This window comes from Scylla paramamosain, chromosome 28 (genome assembly GCF_035594125.1).
Source record: "Scylla paramamosain isolate STU-SP2022 chromosome 28, ASM3559412v1, whole genome shotgun sequence".
Classification (NCBI taxonomy): Eukaryota; Metazoa; Arthropoda; class Malacostraca; order Decapoda; family Portunidae; genus Scylla; species Scylla paramamosain.
The window spans coordinates 6,612,501-6,630,000 of NC_087178.1; the positions used below are offsets into that span (position 1 = coordinate 6,612,501).

General features: G+C 43.3%; 2 protein-coding genes across 3 annotated transcripts in view; one reads left to right on the forward strand and one right to left on the reverse strand.

Moving 5' to 3' along the window:
* The window catches only part of LOC135114824 (sarcosine dehydrogenase, mitochondrial-like), a 16,501-nt gene extending 5,349 nt beyond the window's left edge, over positions 1 to 11,152 (forward strand). Inside the window, 12 exon segments of the mRNA XM_064030940.1 lie at positions 311 to 464; positions 786 to 949; positions 2,351 to 2,395; positions 2,397 to 2,499; positions 3,798 to 3,986; positions 4,074 to 4,279; positions 4,696 to 4,858; positions 5,298 to 5,584; positions 6,379 to 6,576; positions 7,834 to 8,034; positions 8,528 to 8,855; positions 9,096 to 11,152. Of these exon segments, the coding sequence (XP_063887010.1) occupies positions 311 to 464; positions 786 to 949; positions 2,351 to 2,395; positions 2,397 to 2,499; positions 3,798 to 3,986; positions 4,074 to 4,279; positions 4,696 to 4,858; positions 5,298 to 5,584; positions 6,379 to 6,576; positions 7,834 to 8,034; positions 8,528 to 8,855; positions 9,096 to 9,697 (2,640 nt within the window). The 3' untranslated portion in view covers positions 9,698 to 11,152.
* Positions 11,153 to 11,966: 814 nt separating this feature from the next.
* LOC135114822 (uncharacterized) overlaps positions 11,967 to 17,500 on the reverse strand; it is a 30,640-nt gene continuing 25,106 nt past the window's right edge. For both annotated transcript variants that reach the window (XM_064030938.1, XM_064030939.1), the window contains exons 3-9: positions 16,517 to 16,686; positions 14,079 to 16,254; positions 13,827 to 13,906; positions 13,525 to 13,635; positions 12,961 to 13,094; positions 12,647 to 12,810; positions 11,967 to 12,445 (exon numbers count right to left, since the gene is read on the reverse strand). In XM_064030938.1, coding sequence (XP_063887008.1) covers positions 12,333 to 12,445; positions 12,647 to 12,810; positions 12,961 to 13,094; positions 13,525 to 13,635; positions 13,827 to 13,906; positions 14,079 to 16,254; positions 16,517 to 16,686 — 2,948 coding nt within the window. In that variant the 3' untranslated portion in view covers positions 11,967 to 12,332. The remainder of the gene's footprint in view (positions 12,446 to 12,646; positions 12,811 to 12,960; positions 13,095 to 13,524; positions 13,636 to 13,826; positions 13,907 to 14,078; positions 16,255 to 16,516; positions 16,687 to 17,500) is intronic.

A 17,500-nucleotide genomic window follows, 5' to 3' on the forward strand; every position in this document is an offset into this window, starting at 1 on the left:
TTCAGTAACGTAAAGTTGAGATTGCTACTTGAGTTACTCACATACCCTGTCCACTGAACCCTTTTGACTGAACCATAGAGAACTATATTCAGAAACACTTCCCCCTCTCACCATGGCTATTTTCTAAGGCTACACAGATTAACAGCCGGGTTAACAAGACTTTTTCTCATGTTAATGATGTAGGTATCTTGTTAATATGCCACTGTAAACGTAAAAAACAGCCTTATGCCGTGTAACTTTAACTAGAGCCTTTTGAATGTAGTGAAAGTGTGGCGCAGAAGTGTTTCTCACGTGTTTTTCCCTCCGTCAGGATAAGAAAGGTTCGTCATCTGGTGGCAGCGTGCCCGAGTATGCTGACGTGGTGGTGGTGGGCGGCGGGTCTCTGGGGTGCAACACCCTGTACCATCTGGCGAAGCTCGGAGCCACCAATACTGTGTTGCTGGAAGCCCATAAACTCACGGCAGGTGTGTGTGTGTGTGTGTGTGTGTGTGTGTATGAGTGCGTGCTTGTGTGAGTAGGTATAGGGAGTAAAGCTTGCGTTGTCCCATTTTTTTTTTCTTCCCCCAAACCTGTTCCCTGTTTTAGTCTGGAATGCATAAGGAAACTCACAGCACTTCCTCCCCTCCAACTCAACTCACGCCCCTGAGTTACGCGTTGCAGAGTTGCATCACGTGGTGTTACTTTAGCCGAATTATGCATTGTGAGCCCCCGTGTTGTGCTGCATACACTTGCGTTGCGTTATGGACCCACCGCCGCGAGGGAGGCATCATGGCATTCCCTCTTAGGCACCACCTGGCACACCGCGGGGCTGCTATGGCGTCTGCGGCCTAATGACACGGAGATCGCCCTCATCAACACCACGCGAGAGATGCTGTGTCGCCTGGAGGAGGAGACGGGCATCAACCCAGGATGGATCAACAATGGAGGGCTCTTCATAGCTTCCAGCGAGGTAAAGGACGCCACAAATTCTACTAACCAATTCCATTAACCTCCGTATTCTTAAACGTCTCAGCGTCCTCTCTCATGAACAGGTTTCAGTGGAAGTTACTGCGAGTTTCCTAGTCTTTCCACAATTCTAGTGATACAGCATAACCAAGACCAATAATTTTGAACCGCCCTAAGCTCTCGCATTATTTCTACTAAAACCTGGTGAAAAATTATATGGATAAGACCTTGGAACGTTTGAGAATGTGGTACAAGATGTGATATTGCGAGTTTCTTACATTTTTTTTTTTTTTTTATGATTTTAGTGATGTAACTTAACCAAGGCCGGTCTTTTGAGGTGCTCTGAGCTCCCGAATGATCGCCACTGAGTCTGGTAAAAAATTATTGGGCTAAGACGCTGAAAGGTTTGAGAATGTGGTACATCTTGTGTTATGGAAAGGTGAGGAAGGGAAGGGATGAATGTGTGTGAATCATGTAGTTGAGTAGATCAGTTAATAAACATTAAGTAATACATATAGAAAGGAAGTGAGTAAGTAAATCGCCACGAACGTCAATAACTGCATACGAAAAAAAAAGAGTAGTGAATTGCTTAATATATCAACAATTGGCATAAAAAAAATTCATACGTATGCAAGGAAATACAGAAATGGGGAAAAAAACAAATATATATAAATATAACTGATTTTAACCCAATACGTTTGAACTTACAATATATAAAAATATATAAATAAAGACAAAACGTACGCTCAGGAAATCCGCTTGTGACAGAGGGAGTTGTGCAAGCAGTAACGTAACCTGTCACTATCAAGGTAAAACTGTACGGGCACAAAACTCACCGGTAGGAATACAATGAGCAATCTGAACACGATGAAAGGTTGAGAGAGAGAGAGAGAGAGAGAGAGAGAGAGAGAGAGAGAGAGAGAGAGAGAGAGAGAGAGGGAGGGGGGGCATATTTTCAAACGTTTCGAATCCTGTTATCGTTTGGGTGTTTTTCAGTTTTGTGGTGGTGTAAAGTTTGGGAAGGATTTACTTCATCAATGTGAGACAGAGAGAGAGAGAGAGAGAGAGAGAGAGAGAGAGAGAGAGAGAGAGAGAGAGAGAGAGAGAGAGAGAGAGAGAGAGAGACCTAAGAACCCAAGCAACCACCCAAATGACAATGAAAAATAGCCCTTAGAAATGAACAGAGCATCTCAAAATACAAGTCCTTCGTTCCATCTCGTAAGTTCTCGCGTTCCATAAAAAAAAAAGCACGATTTTTTATAATTATATTTATTTATTTATCGATTTTATTTATTTATCTATTTTATTTTATTTTATTTTTTGTAAGATATTTATTTATTTATTTATTTTTTTTTTTTTTTTTTGTGTGTGTGTGAGTAATATTTTTCTTTGGGGCACATTGTAGAAGAGGCTGAAGGAGTACCAGCGGCTGCAGACGGTGGGGCGCGTGAACGGGTGTGGAGAGTTACATCCTGGGGCCTACAGAGACCCGAGACCTGTACCCACTCATGAACGTGAAAGATATTACGGGCACTCTCTACTGCCCTGGTGACGGTAAGCATGAGAGAGAGAGAGAGAGAGAGAGAGAGAGAGAGAGAGAGAGAGAGAGAGAGAGAGAGAGAGAGAGAGAGAGAGAGAGAGAGAGAGAGAGATACACGTCAAAGGCACCTCTAGCCAAGGACAGGTGCCATGAAAAAGATCACTTGTTGCTTTGGCTAAAAAATATAGGTATTGTTATTGGTAGGGGTAGAGGTAGGCTGCTTTAAGTAGGAACGCTTTACACCTCAGTACTGCTAAAATAGTTCGCAGTTTCCTCTTTTTTCTTCTTTCTTTATACCAAGAAAAAGTTTTCCTACTAATACACGACAGTAACATCGGCCATTTCCGTTTTCTATTCGTTTGTAGCTCTCCGCTGTTTACATGGGAAAATTTTACACGCAGGAAAATATACAAACACAATGATGTCACAATGGTAGCCAGTTTCTTCATTTAGGATATGCTTTTACTTTATGTGAGCTAAAAATTGCTAAGCCTGATTCATGTGTTTATGAGTCATCTTTGTGTCGCGTCTACGTGTGGGAGTTAGTGATTGGCAAAACAATACAAGCTGAATGTTCTAGAAGTTGTACACCCTGATTCATGCATTAAGGTTACGCGTCATCATTGTATTTAGTCTACATATGGGAGTGAGTGAATTGCAAAGTTGAATGTGCTAGACCTCAGTCATAGCACAATGGGAAAGATAACAGGGAGAAAGGCAAAGAGAAAACGTACGCAAGAGATGGATGATCAGTGTTCAGAGGAGGTGCGCATGATGAGCTCAACTGGTAATATAGGGGAGGGATGCCTGAAGCCCATATTTAGGCTCTCACAGTGATTATTTTCGAAGGCCACAGGAATGACAGTGACTATTTTCAAAGCCCACATCAATAATAAGTTAGAATCCTCACCGGTCAGCTTTTACTACGGGTGGTTCAGAAATAGCAGCAGAATACCTAAGTGTTAGATTATTACGAGCAGAAAACACTCCAAAATCCCAATTCTTTTCACTAGAACCTCTTCAGATTACTCAAAATAGACGCCTCAATGTTTCAGATTATGGTAATTACTTGGGACCATATTTTGAAAGACTTCCGAGCCGTGACTCCACTACATTCAATAAACTTTAGTTTAAGTTACACGGGTAAAACTTTAAGGGGGTTTTTATATGGTTCTGGTGCAAAATTAACAAGATTTTAACGTTTATTAACAGAAGAAACATTCTTGAGGACCAGGCTAATCATCTTTATGGCCTTTGAAAAATAGTCGTGATGAGAGAGCAGTGTTTCAGAATACAGGGCTTCCTCCCACAGGCACAATGGATCCTGCAGGGCTGTGCCAAGCCCTGACAAGATGGGCCACGCAGGCGGGGGCGCGGGTTTTCGAGGAATGCCCTGTCACGGAGATCAGAACCCAGGAGACACTGCTTGGTGGGCGGCGCGTGACAGAGGTGCACACTCCACGCGGTATCATCAAGACCAACGCTGTTGTCAACGCTACAGGTAACACACATGGTTTTGACTGTGGTAACTGCTAACTCTTCCACACAACGGCCATCGCTAACTTTCTGGTCCCCTGGCGTGTTACAGGTTGCTGGGCGAACGACATAGCAGGACTGGTGGGCGTGGAGGTGCCCCTGACGCCCATGAAACACGCTTATGTGGTCACGGAAAAGATACCAGGTATTGAAAACATGCCAAACGTTCGTGATCATGACGCGTCGGTGTATCTCCGTCTGCAGGGTGACGCGCTGTCTGTCGGCGGCTACGAGGTCAACCCGATCTTCCTAGACAGGGTGAGAGAGAGAGAGAGAGAGAGAGAGAGAGAGAGAGAGAGAGAGAGAGAGAGAGAGAGAGAGAGAGAGAGAGAGAGAGAGAGAGAGAGATCGTTCTTTCATTTGGACTATTTTCAAAGGCCACAGAGGCGATAGCTCAGATTCTAATGTTTTTCTTTTTTTTTTCTGTTTTTCTTCCTCTTGATCATGATGTATCCCAATGAAACTTCAATTAAAGTAATGAAAACATCCTTAACTGAAAATCCCCGTATACCTTCCACTAAAGTCTGTCATACAAGTCAACTAGATAGGATTTTAACAAACCACGCACTCAGTTTTAAAGGAAATACTTCACTCATATGTAGTTTCCTCCTCTATTAACCTTTGCCATAATCTCAGTGACCTTCTACTGAATCTACTCCCTTCACGCGAAACAGCTCGACAAGGACTTCTCATTTGGTCTCTACGAGTTGGACTGGGATGTATTTGGTGCTCACATCGAAGGAGCCATCAACCGTGTCCCAGTGCTCGAGAGCACGGGTATCAAGTCGACGGTCTGTGGTCCCGAGTCCTTCACGCCTGACCACAAACCTGTCATGGGTCAGTAAAGGCGAGGGTTGGCGTTGCTTTATAAAGAGGGTAGCGGATGGAGGGCGGAAAAGAGAGACATGGAACGGATGGGAGATAAGTGATAGTAAAAGGAGGAAAAGGAAAGATTTAGAAGAGAGAGAGAGAGAGAGAGAGAGAGAGAGAGAGAGAGAGAGAGAGAGAGAGAGAGAGAGAGAGAGAGAGAGAGAGAGAGAGAGAGTTTTGAATACAAATGTTAGCCACAGCTGTGTGTGTGTGTGGGGAGAGAGAGAGAGAGAGAGAGAGAGAGAGAGAGAGAGAGAGAGAGAGAGAGAGAGAGAGAGAGAGAGAGAGAGAGAGAGAGACTAGACAAAACAAATTCAAAACCCTTTGAGAGAGAGCCATGACCAGACACCAACCACCACAACCACCCCATAACACCACGGTAACCTTTCCTTCCGCCCCACTACAGGAGAAGACCCGAATGTGGAGGGGTTCTTCCACTGCGCCGGGTTCAACAGCAGCGGCATGATGCTTGGGGGAGGATGCGGAGACCAGATGGCGCGCTGGGTGCTGCACGGGCGACCGGATCTTGATATGTTCGGTTATGACATCCGCCGCTACCATCCACCACTCAACAACAACAAGGCTTGGGTCGCGGCGAGGTCCCATGAATCTTATGCCAAGAATTACAGCATTGTCTTTCCCCATGATGAGCCTCTGGCAGGACGAGGCCAGCGCAAGTCGGCTGTTCATCAGGTGCGCAGGGAAAACATTAAATAAATGTATTGTTGGTAGAACATGGAGTACGGTGTCCATGTTATTAATTCATTTTAATTCCTACGTAAAAGTGAGCTGGGAAGGTAAGAAATATGTCGAGAGAACATGAGCATGGTGCCGTGTTCATTTATTTTCATTCGGTGTTATTTATTTATTTTCATTCAGCTGGGCATCAGGTGCGCAGAGAAAACATTTAGATAAGACATGGTATAAAGTGCCATGCTAATAATATATTTAAATTCGTACGTAAGGAAATAACAAAAAAGTACTGCACCATACTTCAGTACCATATGTGTACTGGTTTCACACCCTGCTGGTATGTGCTATTAGGTAATGTGATGTACAACTTTATACTTCACTGGTTCAGGGTGATTAATCTGCATCACAGGTGTTCCTAGTTAAATGACTACTACCAAAGTATCGCGTCCTAAATAATCCAATGAATATACACTTTGGGATCCATACATTCCTTTCCATGTGGAGACGAAGAGCAACCTTCCCTCAACCCAACATGGTCACTTGTACAAACACACATAATCTCCAGGACTTTGATTTTTTTTAATGTTTTCTTTATGTAGGAGGGGCACTGGGCTAGGGCTAAAAAGGCTCACTGAGATGCCAGTCTCTAAAGGAAGTTCAGTTAGACATAAGCATAGCACTAATGCATACTTAACATAATATCTATATCAGGTAACGTATCAGGAAATAACAGGCATTTTCGAGGCAACGAAATTCTTCTGCTCTCCTGTTAACACATTCATCTTCACCCTCAGGAGCTGGAGAATGCAGGCTGTGTTTTCCAGGAGCGCCACGGCTGGGAGCGGCCGGGCTGGTTTGCCTCCTCCCCAATGCCTGTACTTCCCTATGACTGGTATGGAGCCTATGAGACAACGCCGCCCCATGCAGAGGACCCATACAAAGCTCTCCTCTTCAATGACTATACTTTTGACTTCCCCTCTCACCACTCTCAGGTAGGTCCTCTTGGGGTTCTGTTGGCTCCCTCTCTCATGTGAAACTGTGAAAACTGACCATTTTGAATTGAGCATTTAAGCATTGTCCTTTCTGGGGATTTCCCTGCTTGCGGTGCTGCCAAACCTTGTACTGGGCCAATTATCAGATTAGATCCTGTGTGGTTGATAACCACTCCTCACACACCTCTCTCTCTCTCTCTCTCTCTCTGCATTTACAATCTACATTTCATGCAAATTAATTTCTATCAGAGATCTACACCTGTCTATGAATCATTATAATTTAAGAAAAATTTGCCAGTCAGTCAAGCTGCCCTCCCCCTCTCTCTCCCCAGTGTGAATTTTGTTTAAATGTGATAGGTTTCCTTTTAGATATAATTTCCTTAAACTTTAATGTTATATTCTTATTTTTTAATTACGACTTTTTTCCACACCACCATCGAGGTAAAAGTCAAGGCACATTGGTGGCTTTCGCTGTTCAGGCAACAGCTCTTGAGGGGTCAAGTAATGACCCCTTATTAGCCTTACCTTCCCCCCAAAAAATACTTATTTACTGAGTAAACAAGCTCTTTTTCTTGGCTGTGGAGGTGACAAGAACAAGCAGGAGAGATAGCTTCCATCCTGGCTGGCAGCACAAGAGGAAGTCACTAAGGATTAACACAGTCACTCTGACCGTTTGACCATACTGGTCACCCATGGAAACGTGACAATGCCTGGAGGAAATGCTGCCAAGTATTGTGGTGTTTGCAAAAAAAACAATTCAAGTATCACTAAAAAAGCATATATTACACTAATTTGTCTTTTTAGAGCATCAGTGTATATATACTACAACACCATTTACTTATGAGGTTGGAAGTACCTGACATGAGGTATGTCTTATGAATCCCCAGAAAGGACAACACCTAAATGCTCAATTCAAAATGGACCAGATCAGTGAGAATGACACCAACAGTTTTCTTTGCTGTCTTTTGATCAAGTACTTGTCTCTTTCACAGACTTAAATAGATTTCCATTCTTTTCCACTTTATGCTTTCCCTCATTTTAAGATAGCAACAGGAGTCTGTTATTAACTTTTTCTTTGTACCCTTCCACACTAAGTTGTTCACAGTAGACTTAAAGAATATTAAGGCCACTTACTCACTTGTCCACAGATTCAGCAGGAGTGTCTGGGAATCTTGTTTACTTTCCTCCCTGCAGTCTCTCAAAGTCAGTCATTCATTGTAGACTTCAAGGATATTAAGGTCACATATTTGCCCACAGATTCATCAGGAGTGTCTTGCATGTCGGGAACGTGTAGCTATCTTCGACATGTCCTATTTTGGAAAGTACTTCCTGACAGGACCTGATGCTCAGAAAGCTGCAGACTGGATCTTTTCTGCCAACATGGCCCGACAACCTGGAGCCACCATATACACCTGTATGCTCAATGCCAAGGGTGGTGTGGAGGCTGATCTTACTGTAGTGAGTATTGGTACATCATCCTCTTTTCTTCCTCTAATTTGTTACCTATGTTTCTCCTGTTTCTCCAGTCCATGTACTCATCACTGTTACTTCTTGTTCTCTTTCTTTCCTCACCACTCATTACTTCTTGTTCTTTTTTTCCTCACCACTCATTACTTCTTGTTCTCTTCTTTTCTTTTGATGTCCTCCCATTTCTTTACTTCTCTGCTCACTTTTCATTTTCATCATTGGTGGAAACTGAAGAGATACTTCATTGGAACTTTTCAGAGTATATCTAGAAAGATACTCTCATATAGTTGAGGAATGAAGGAATATTTTAGAACAGGTGTGTTGCTGTAATCACTGGTGTTTCGAAACTAAAGGGATACTTCACAAGAACTTTTCAGAGTGCATCTAGGTAGAAAGGACATTCTCATATAGATAAAGAATGAAGTGATATTATAGTACAGGTATGTTGCTATTCCCTCTGTCACTATTGTCCTCCTTCCGGCAGAGTGTGTGTGAAGGGGGCAGTGGGTCTGCATGTGATCCTGCCTTTGAGGGTCGTGGGTTTTACCTCGCGGCAGGTGGAGCGGCAGCACTGCAGAACCTTGCACACGTCACGAAGGAGATCCGGAAGAATAAATGGAACGTCTCCCTCCTGGATCACACAGATGACATGTCACTGCTGTCCGTGCAGGGCCGCCACAGCCGCACCATCCTGCAGGAGCTGACGCCAGATGACCTTGGAAATGACTCTTTCCCCTTTTCCTCACACAAGGTTATCACCGTTGCTGGCCACACCGTCCGTGCCCTCAGAGTCTCCTTTGTTGGGGAACTTGGTGAGTGAGTGAGTGAGTGAGTGAGTGAGTGAGTGAGTGAGTGAGTGAGTGTGTGTGTGTGTGTGTGTGTGTGTGTGTGTGTGTGTGTGTGTGTGTGTGTGTGTGTGTGTGTGTGTGTGTGTGTGTGTGTGTGTGTGTGTGTGTGTGTGTGTGTGTGTGTGTGTGTGTGTGTGTGTGTGTGTAGAGATTTAGCAAAGTAAATAATACTGCAGCTGACATCACAAACTCCTATTTCTACAGGCTGGGAGTTGCATGTGCCAAATGAGTCAGCGGCAGCTGTGTACCATGCTGTGATGGAAGCGGGCAAACCGTGGGGCATCACTAATGCTGGCTACCGTGCCATTGACTCTCTGTCATGTGAGAAAGGTTACCGGCACTGGCATGGTGATGTCCGTCCTGATGACACACCCCTGGAGGCTGGCCTTGCCTTTACCTGCAAACTGAAGACTGACACCAACTTCTTGGGACGAGTTGCTGTGGAACGTCAGAAGGCCGAGGGTATTAAGAGGAAGCTGGTGACGCTGACACTGCAAGATAGCACACAGCCTCTGTGGGGGCTGGAGGCCATTGTGCGTGATGGCCAGATTGTGGGCTATGCGCGGCGGGCAGAGTATGCCTTCGCACTGGGGCGTGCCATTGCATATGGGTACGTGAATCGGCCTGAGGGAGGTGCTGTCAATAAGGAGTTCCTGAGCACTGGCAGGTGGCACCTTGAGTCCATGGGTGTAAGTCTCCCTGCCACAGTACACCTCCGCCCACCCTTTGACCCCAAGAATCTACGGTTGAAGGGTGACTATGAATATGTGATAGAAACAGAAAGAAGCAGTGCTCTGGTAAGCTAAAAATATGGCATCAGTACAATGTTAGGTACAATGTTAGGACTGCTACGGATGCTGAGTACCATAGTGACTGGATGGCCACAGTCTCTTGAAACAATATGGTCACTCATGGCAGAATGCAATGGACATTTAAGCCAATTTTCATTGTGATACCAGACTGAATTTAAAATAATGTTATGTAATATCTTTCATAAAACAAATGCATGCCTATTTCTATATAACCATAAGCTATTATCAAATGCAAGTGTCTTGTTGTTCAAAGGCTACTTTGAAATGCCACAGCACAACATAACCATTGTTAAGCAAGTCTTTTGCCCACTTGTTGGACATCAAGTTTAGATGGCAGCTTGTCTGCTTAATTATATGATCAAAAGTGTCGTGAGCAGTTTCCTTGTATGAGCAGGGAAAAAACCAAGTTTCCTTGTGGCCAAGAGCAACAGCACTGGCTGGATGAAGTCCTCCAGCCCATTATGTGATATTCAGTCTCTTGTTGGAGTTAGCAAACTGGAATTGGAATTACTGCCTCAGGAGGATGCTGGAGACTGACAGTTGGGATGTCTTAACTGTGAGGTTATCCTCCAGCAACCAAGTTGTTATGTAACTGTAGAATCTATTATAGAAATTGTTGTCTTGGAAATTATTTATTAATCATCGTAATAAGCTTAGCTACAGAGAGAGAGAGAGAGAGAGAGAGAGAGAGAGAGAGAGAGAGAGAGAGAGAGAGAGAGAGAGAGAGAGAGAGAGAGAGAGAGAGAGAGAGAGAGAGAGAGAGAGAGAGAGAGAGAGAGAGAGAGAGAGAGAGAGAGAGAGAGAGAGAGAGAGAGAGAGAGAGAGAGAGAGAGAGAGAGAGAGAGAGAGAGAGAGAGAGAGAGAGAGAGAGAGAGAGAGAGAGAGAGAGAGAGGTTTTTTTTGTGGAAAATGAGCACTGTATAAGTCACAATAAGTAAGGGACAGGCTGGCAGGTGATGGATGAGTACAACAGGCTCAGCACCTGCACAGTTGAGTGTTAATACAATACAAAGCTTTAAGGAAAAATTACATGAATTTATGGTTTTCTATGGAAAATTGTTTTGTAACCAGGAGCTTCTTTGTGTAGGCTTACAAGCTTTTAATAAGCTATGTATTTTTTTTATAATTTTTATCAGCAATCCATCTGGATATTATTTAATGATTAATCAAAATAGGTGTGAATCTGGAGACAAAATATTAGTTTTTCACCCAATGTTTCTGTCAGTTATAATGTAACATGTCAATGGTGACTACCTGCTATATACAGGTAGGTAGTGGTGATGTGATATTTTGTTTAGGAGCCCAGGGGGCAAAGGAGCTATCCTCTATACATTCCTAACTACAGAACACTGAAGTTAGCAGCTTGAAATGTCTCTTTCTTCTGTTGTCCTGGTCTTGCATTCTCCTGTTCATGATGTACCCTACTTGTTTCCATAATAAAATATTACTGCAAGCATTTGAGAATTCAATATTATTCTTACTCTGAAATTATTCTCATGTTGTGAGAATAAACAAAGGTTTGCTCGGCTAAACAAACTATGTGGTAGGGTCATGTGAATGCTGTCACCAGGAGGCAACCATAGTGTAATGGTTAGCAATTTCTGGGTTTGATCCCCAGGCAGTGCCTAACTTTTTCTGGTAAACCTCCAACTCTTAACAGGTCATCACAGCATGGAATGTTATTATGTACCTGACTGAACATAGCATATACTCTTCTGATGCACATATTGCACTATATGCAAAACAAAAGCATGCAAAATATACCCTATACACAGCAGGAGGATCCATCCAAACAGCTGGCATTATTTGCCACTGGCTGGGAAAACCACAAATTGACAAGGAAGAGTATGGCTTGATGCACTGCCTCAACGTCATAAAACAACTGTGGAGTTAAAAGACCCAATCAAAAAATGACAAAATGGCAGAACTTATACAGTTATTGCTCTAAACAAGCTGATTCATGCTGAAAATGCAAAATTCTCATGCAAAAGTTTTCAGCAGTTGAAGTTAAAAGCTTGAGAGGAGGAGGAGGAGAAGGAGGAGGAATAAAAATACAATCTGCCATGTGCTTACCGGCTTGAGTATTGACAGCAAGGCAGACAATAAGTCTCTCCTCAGTGGCTCCTTTACTGATGCAGCAGCATGCCTCAAGCTGCTGTGCTGACTGCCACAGTTGTGTTCTTCCTCCACTGCTGATTCACAATTTGTTCATCATCTAATTCATTCATTCACTCCTTCATGAGGAAAAACAAAGTATTACTTACTACAAAAATTTTTTTTTTAATCTTTTGTTCAAAATCTTGTTACATGGTATAATGGTAAGAAGTATCCAGTAATAAACTCACATTACACTCAGTTTAGTCCTTGTGAATATCATTTAATCAACTAACACAAAGGCCACATTTACAAGGACTTTTCTTTTACAGAAAATGGAAAAAAATAATACATATTGGCAATATATTTTCATCACAGTATTGGCTTTTACATCCAATAATGATTCATATACACCACACACCATCTCATTCTCAACTCTACAAATTTAGTTCATCCAATAGAAAATATACTTACTGCTCATTACAAGCAACTGAAACTGAGGCACGAAAGGCAAAACCATTAACCACGAGAAATGCTATGAAGGTTTGTCTTCCAAATTCCTAAGGAGATTCCCTGCCTGAGATGCTCCTCCCCTGCCCCTGATCACCTCCTGGGTCAGTGTCTGTCCAGGCACCTTAACGTTCCTCCCTGTGGAGAAGGATTAAAATGAAGAATGATCAAAGAAAACTTAATCAACACTCATAAAATAACAGCCTATAACTACAACCCTGAATTTGCATGCTTATTAAACAACAGATCAATACAAAATCTATCATATACCAGGCAGACGTTCCTCAAAACCTCACAGTGGAACTGAAGAAAAGAACTGCAATGACATTGAATGCATACTGTTAGTCTGGCGGACGGCAGATGAAGAACAGGAAGTAGATGGGAAAAGTGAATCATCATCATCTTCCGCTTCTTCCATCCTGTTGCAGGACTGGAAATGGAACTGGAGATCCTCAGGGTTGTTCAAAATCTCCTTATACAATTTGCTCTTCTGCTTCTTATTACTGTAGAATGGAGTTTAGATTGTTACAAAGACAGGAATAGTACATCAATACTGAAACCTGCCATCCTGATTTTTACACATTTTCCTCTATTGTATGCTTACAAATTACAATTCAAAAGAGTACATGTACATACAGATGGAAGCAGCTTACCATTCTTTGGACTTGTTACTGCTGGACACTACTGCAGTAGCTGTTTCTTCATTCATTCTCCTTGGTCTTCTAGAGCCTTGGTTTAATTCCAGCTGTTGACTGTCCTCCAACTCTGCACAATCTGATGCATGCATCTGAAAAGGAAAGGAGAAACATTTAAAACTGTATGAAATACTTAGGCACTTTTATACCTAGGATTTGAACCAAGTTAATGCTGTCCTTTCTTAACATCTATTTCTACCTCTTTGGGGATGCCACCTCAGCTTCATGGCCACTTACCAACAATTGAGAAGATTGTTATTAGTATTTGTGTGGGGAGTCCAGGGAATATTGCTTTTCCATTTTTTTTACAAATTAAATTAGCAAACCACTTCAGTAGTTTTCTGTTGTTCTCTAGGATTCTGATGGTTGGAAAATGCAACAATGATTGATAAGAGAAAGAAGACCCTCATCAAGATAAGAAATCAAGATAAGAAACCACCATTGACTTGAACTACACACACACACACATACATACAAACCTCATCTCCCACAGAGGGAGTCACACTACATACCCACACATACCTCAATCTCCTGCAGAGGGTAGAGTCTTTGGCATATGGGACAGGGGATCTTTTCTCCCTCTTGCTCCTCTTCTTGGTCTCGTCTTTGCTCAGTATTCCATTCACTTGGATCCTAAAAAGGCATTTTACTTATTCATTTATCATGTACATGAAATCAGCACAAAAAAAAATAAATAAAAGATGTATAAGTTTAGTTCACTCCCACAAATTTTGATCTTTGTCTTATATAATGCACTGAGATGACATCAGTATTGTGCAATGCTTTTTTTTTTTTTATAGTTTGTTACCAAACTATATAGTTACCTCAAAGGAAGGAGTGAGGTCCGAAGAGTCTGGTGATAGCTGGTTGGTCTGTTCGGGAACTCTGTCTGTAGTAGAGGTTTCTGAGGGAGGTGAAGCACAATTAACACCACAAACATAAATCATTATAAACATTCTATATTCTGTCCAGTTGCTCATAAGCAAACAAACATTCCAATCACAAACATTGCTACTAATACTACTTACACATTCATGTGGGATTCTTTCCATTTCTCCCAGAAGAGCGGAACTAACCTGTGTTAGGGGTGTGAATCTTCCTTATTTTGGTTGGAAATGAGCCTGTGGATTCTGACATAGGCCTCCGGGTGCCCTGACGAACTACCCTTCTGATGGCAGGGCGTGCAAGCTTGGGGCGGGGTTGCTCATCTTCAATGATGCACAGCTCTGAGGGAGGGTCAGTAGGGGAGGCTGCCACATCCCTGTGCATCTCAGGGGAGAGACACAGGTTTGAATTTGACTTTGCAGCACCAGATTCCAAAAGGCACTCATTGTCACTGCCTTCAGAACCCAAGTCCAGCAAGACAGTCTTCCTACATTGCTGAGACTGGCTCTCTGCCTTATTCTTTGGTTCTGGCACTGTGCCTCCAGCCTTCAGAGGGCATGGCAGAGGGGTGTTCTGAGATGATGAAGGCAAGGGTGGGCTGATGCGGCCAGTCTCCAAATCAGAATCCGAGTCACTGGTCACTTCTGGAAGTGGGATGATGGCAGATTTCTTGCCCCTCCGAAGGCCAAGCGTCCTGCCGTTGCCCAATCTATGCCCTCTACTTGTTTCTTCGGTTTTGCTGGGGCCTGGTACAGGATCCAATGCCTCCCGGGAGAACTTTGCTGCCTGACGGGTGCTTCGCTTAGATTCTTCCCTCTGCATCTCTTCCTCCAGTTGCTTACGCTGTGCTATCCGCCGGAATGCTGGCCTGGTGCGCTCCAGGGAATAATGCTTTAGCCGCCAGTCAACAGTCACAGGCTGTGGCATGGGAAGGGGTGGGAGAGTGCGCTGATGTTGTTGCAAACAAACCTTCATATCATTCATTAAAGCAAGGATTCTGCTCCTGCACTGCTGTCGAGACTCATTAGGGCCCTGATAATAGCATTTATCAACTGCCTCTGAAGGGAAGGGTCGTTTTCGCTCAAGGATCACTTCATGGACTGGTTTGGGGTTGAAGACATTGATACTGCGCAGTATGGCAGTACGCAGGGTGATCTTATCATCCGGGTCAGACTCTGGTAAACCATCTGGAGAATTTTCTGGCTCCTCAACCTCCTTGTCTGATGTGGTAGTGGTGATGGTTGTTGAGGTAGCAGCAGCAGCATCACTTGCAGTGGTAGTGGTGGTGGTATTCGTATTGGTATTGGTATTGGTATTGGTAGTGGTAATGGTACTGGTGGTGATGGTGGTGGTGGAAGGAAAGGGCTTGGTGATAGATGCTCCCAAAGATGAACTGACAGATGATGTACAATTCCTGGAAACGTTGGAATCCTCCACAAAATATGAAGCTATGTTCCTCCTGATAGAGGATGTCATTGAGTTCTGTGAGAAGTTGGTAGTGCCTGACTTCTTTACTGAGGTATGAGCACTGGCATTTTTTGAAGGAGAAGGAGTGACTGAAGTAGACAAATTACAAGAGGAGGAAGAGTTTGAGTTATAGATGACCGTCTCTTCAGAGAAATTAGGTGAATTCGTAAGGGATGAAATGGAACTCTTTCGTGGGGAAGATTTTTTAGTTAGAGAGGAACTGTGAAGAGAAGTAATCTTTGTATGAGAGAGAGTAAGATTGTTTGTAGTTGGTGTATAACTCCTAGGTGATGTATGCTCTTTCTCAGAGAATGAGATGGTATTCTTCCTTGGGGAAATGGTCTGACTGAGGGGAACCAGAATTACACGAGGGTTCGGAAGTCTTTCCTCTTGTACCTTTTGGGATTTATGTGGTGGTGACACCGTGCTTGGGTCACTATCATCATCCGACATCACTGTGGAGGTGATGGTGTTAGTGGAGGTCGTTCTGCTCTTGCCAATGAGGGGGGAAATTATCACTGGGGAAGGGCATGGCTGGCTAGAAGGAGTGGGAGTGATTTCTTCAACACTTTCAAGGCTCTTTCTCTTGCCTATCTTAAGGGGTTCCATTTCTCTGCTGGGGGATTCATTACTGGTCTTGATAACCTGACACTCAGGATCATCCACCTCCTCTTGTGGCAGAAGGACAAGATCTTCATCCTCGTCCTCGGCCTGTTTGTGCAGTCTGGCTACGTGGTCACTTGTGGACTTGTTGACTGATGCTACACTTGACCTAGGAGTTGCTGAAGGACCTGGTTCAGCCTTTTGTCGTATGTGTCGAGCTGCTGATCTGCTTACTACAACTGCCTCTTCTACATCCATCTCCACCCTCCTACACCTGCTGCTGCTACCACCACTTTCCTGTACACCAAGGAAGAACTGTCATCTATATTTTCTGTTTATATTTTAATATATATTTTCATACATCTTTATACATATTGCTTTTAATTTCTCATTTTAACTTGCAAAAAACTGCATTCATTACTCAAGTATATTTAATTTCCCTTTTATCCCTTTCTCTTCCTATCCTTAGAATTCCATTCCTTCAAGCACTCTAGTGTACACTGCCTAAACTTTCATGCTCTTCCCATTCCTTTCTATCCATTCTCTTTTCCTTCATCACCTTTTGCATGGAGGATTTACTGAGAGTCTCAGCCATTATCCTCTGCTCCTTCCTTTGGAGGATTTGCCTTTCTTCCTCTTCCAGGCGTGCTGATTCACGTGATTCTTCCAGGAACTGCAGCAGCTGAGCCTTTGTCTCCTGGCTGAGGCCATCCTCATACATGCCTGCCTCTGAAGACAGACAACACACCTTTTACTGATACACTTCTCAGTTAATGCATCATGCAACACACCTTGTTAGATTTACTCCACTTGATTCATGTAGTGAAATAATGATCATGTATATATATTTTTTGGAGAATGAAGTGGCTTGAATGTGAATAAATGAAAAAATAACAATCATACCTAGTGATTATCAGCCAGAGATAAGCAAAGGCAAAGAAAAATGGTAAATAAACTGACAAATATGAAGTATCCAGAACCAAAAAATACACCCAGCCACCCGCCTTAAGGAGGTTGTCCAAGGAAGCAAAGCCCTGGTCAGGTCTAGGTTAGGTTAATGCTCTTCAGGGAGGCATCCATGGTTAGGTTAGATTTGGTTAGGCAATGTTTGGTTGAGTTAGTGTCCTTAAGGGGAGGGGTGGTCAAGGGAGAGCAAAGGACCCCCCAGCTAGGTTAGGTTAGGTAACATTAGGTTAGATTAGTGTCATTGAAAGTATGGTCGGGGGGGAGGGGTGGCAAATTAGGTTAGGTAATGTTAGTGTCCTTGAGGGCAAAGCCACCCCCTCCCCCCAAGTTAGGTTTGGTAAAGTAAGGTTAAGCTAGAAATTTCCCCATTTTCTAAATATGGCGTCTCATCCTTAGACTTTCTGAGTGTACAAATTTGGTTTCCCCCACCCTAAAATCCCGCTTTCCCACCAGATCCACAAGCTTTTTGGGGATTGAGGATAAAAGACGCTATGTTGTATTAAACTGCATTTTTACCAGTAAATTATCTTTGTGGGGGTCCAGGTGAGGAACAGCACAATAATTTCCGTGTATCTCC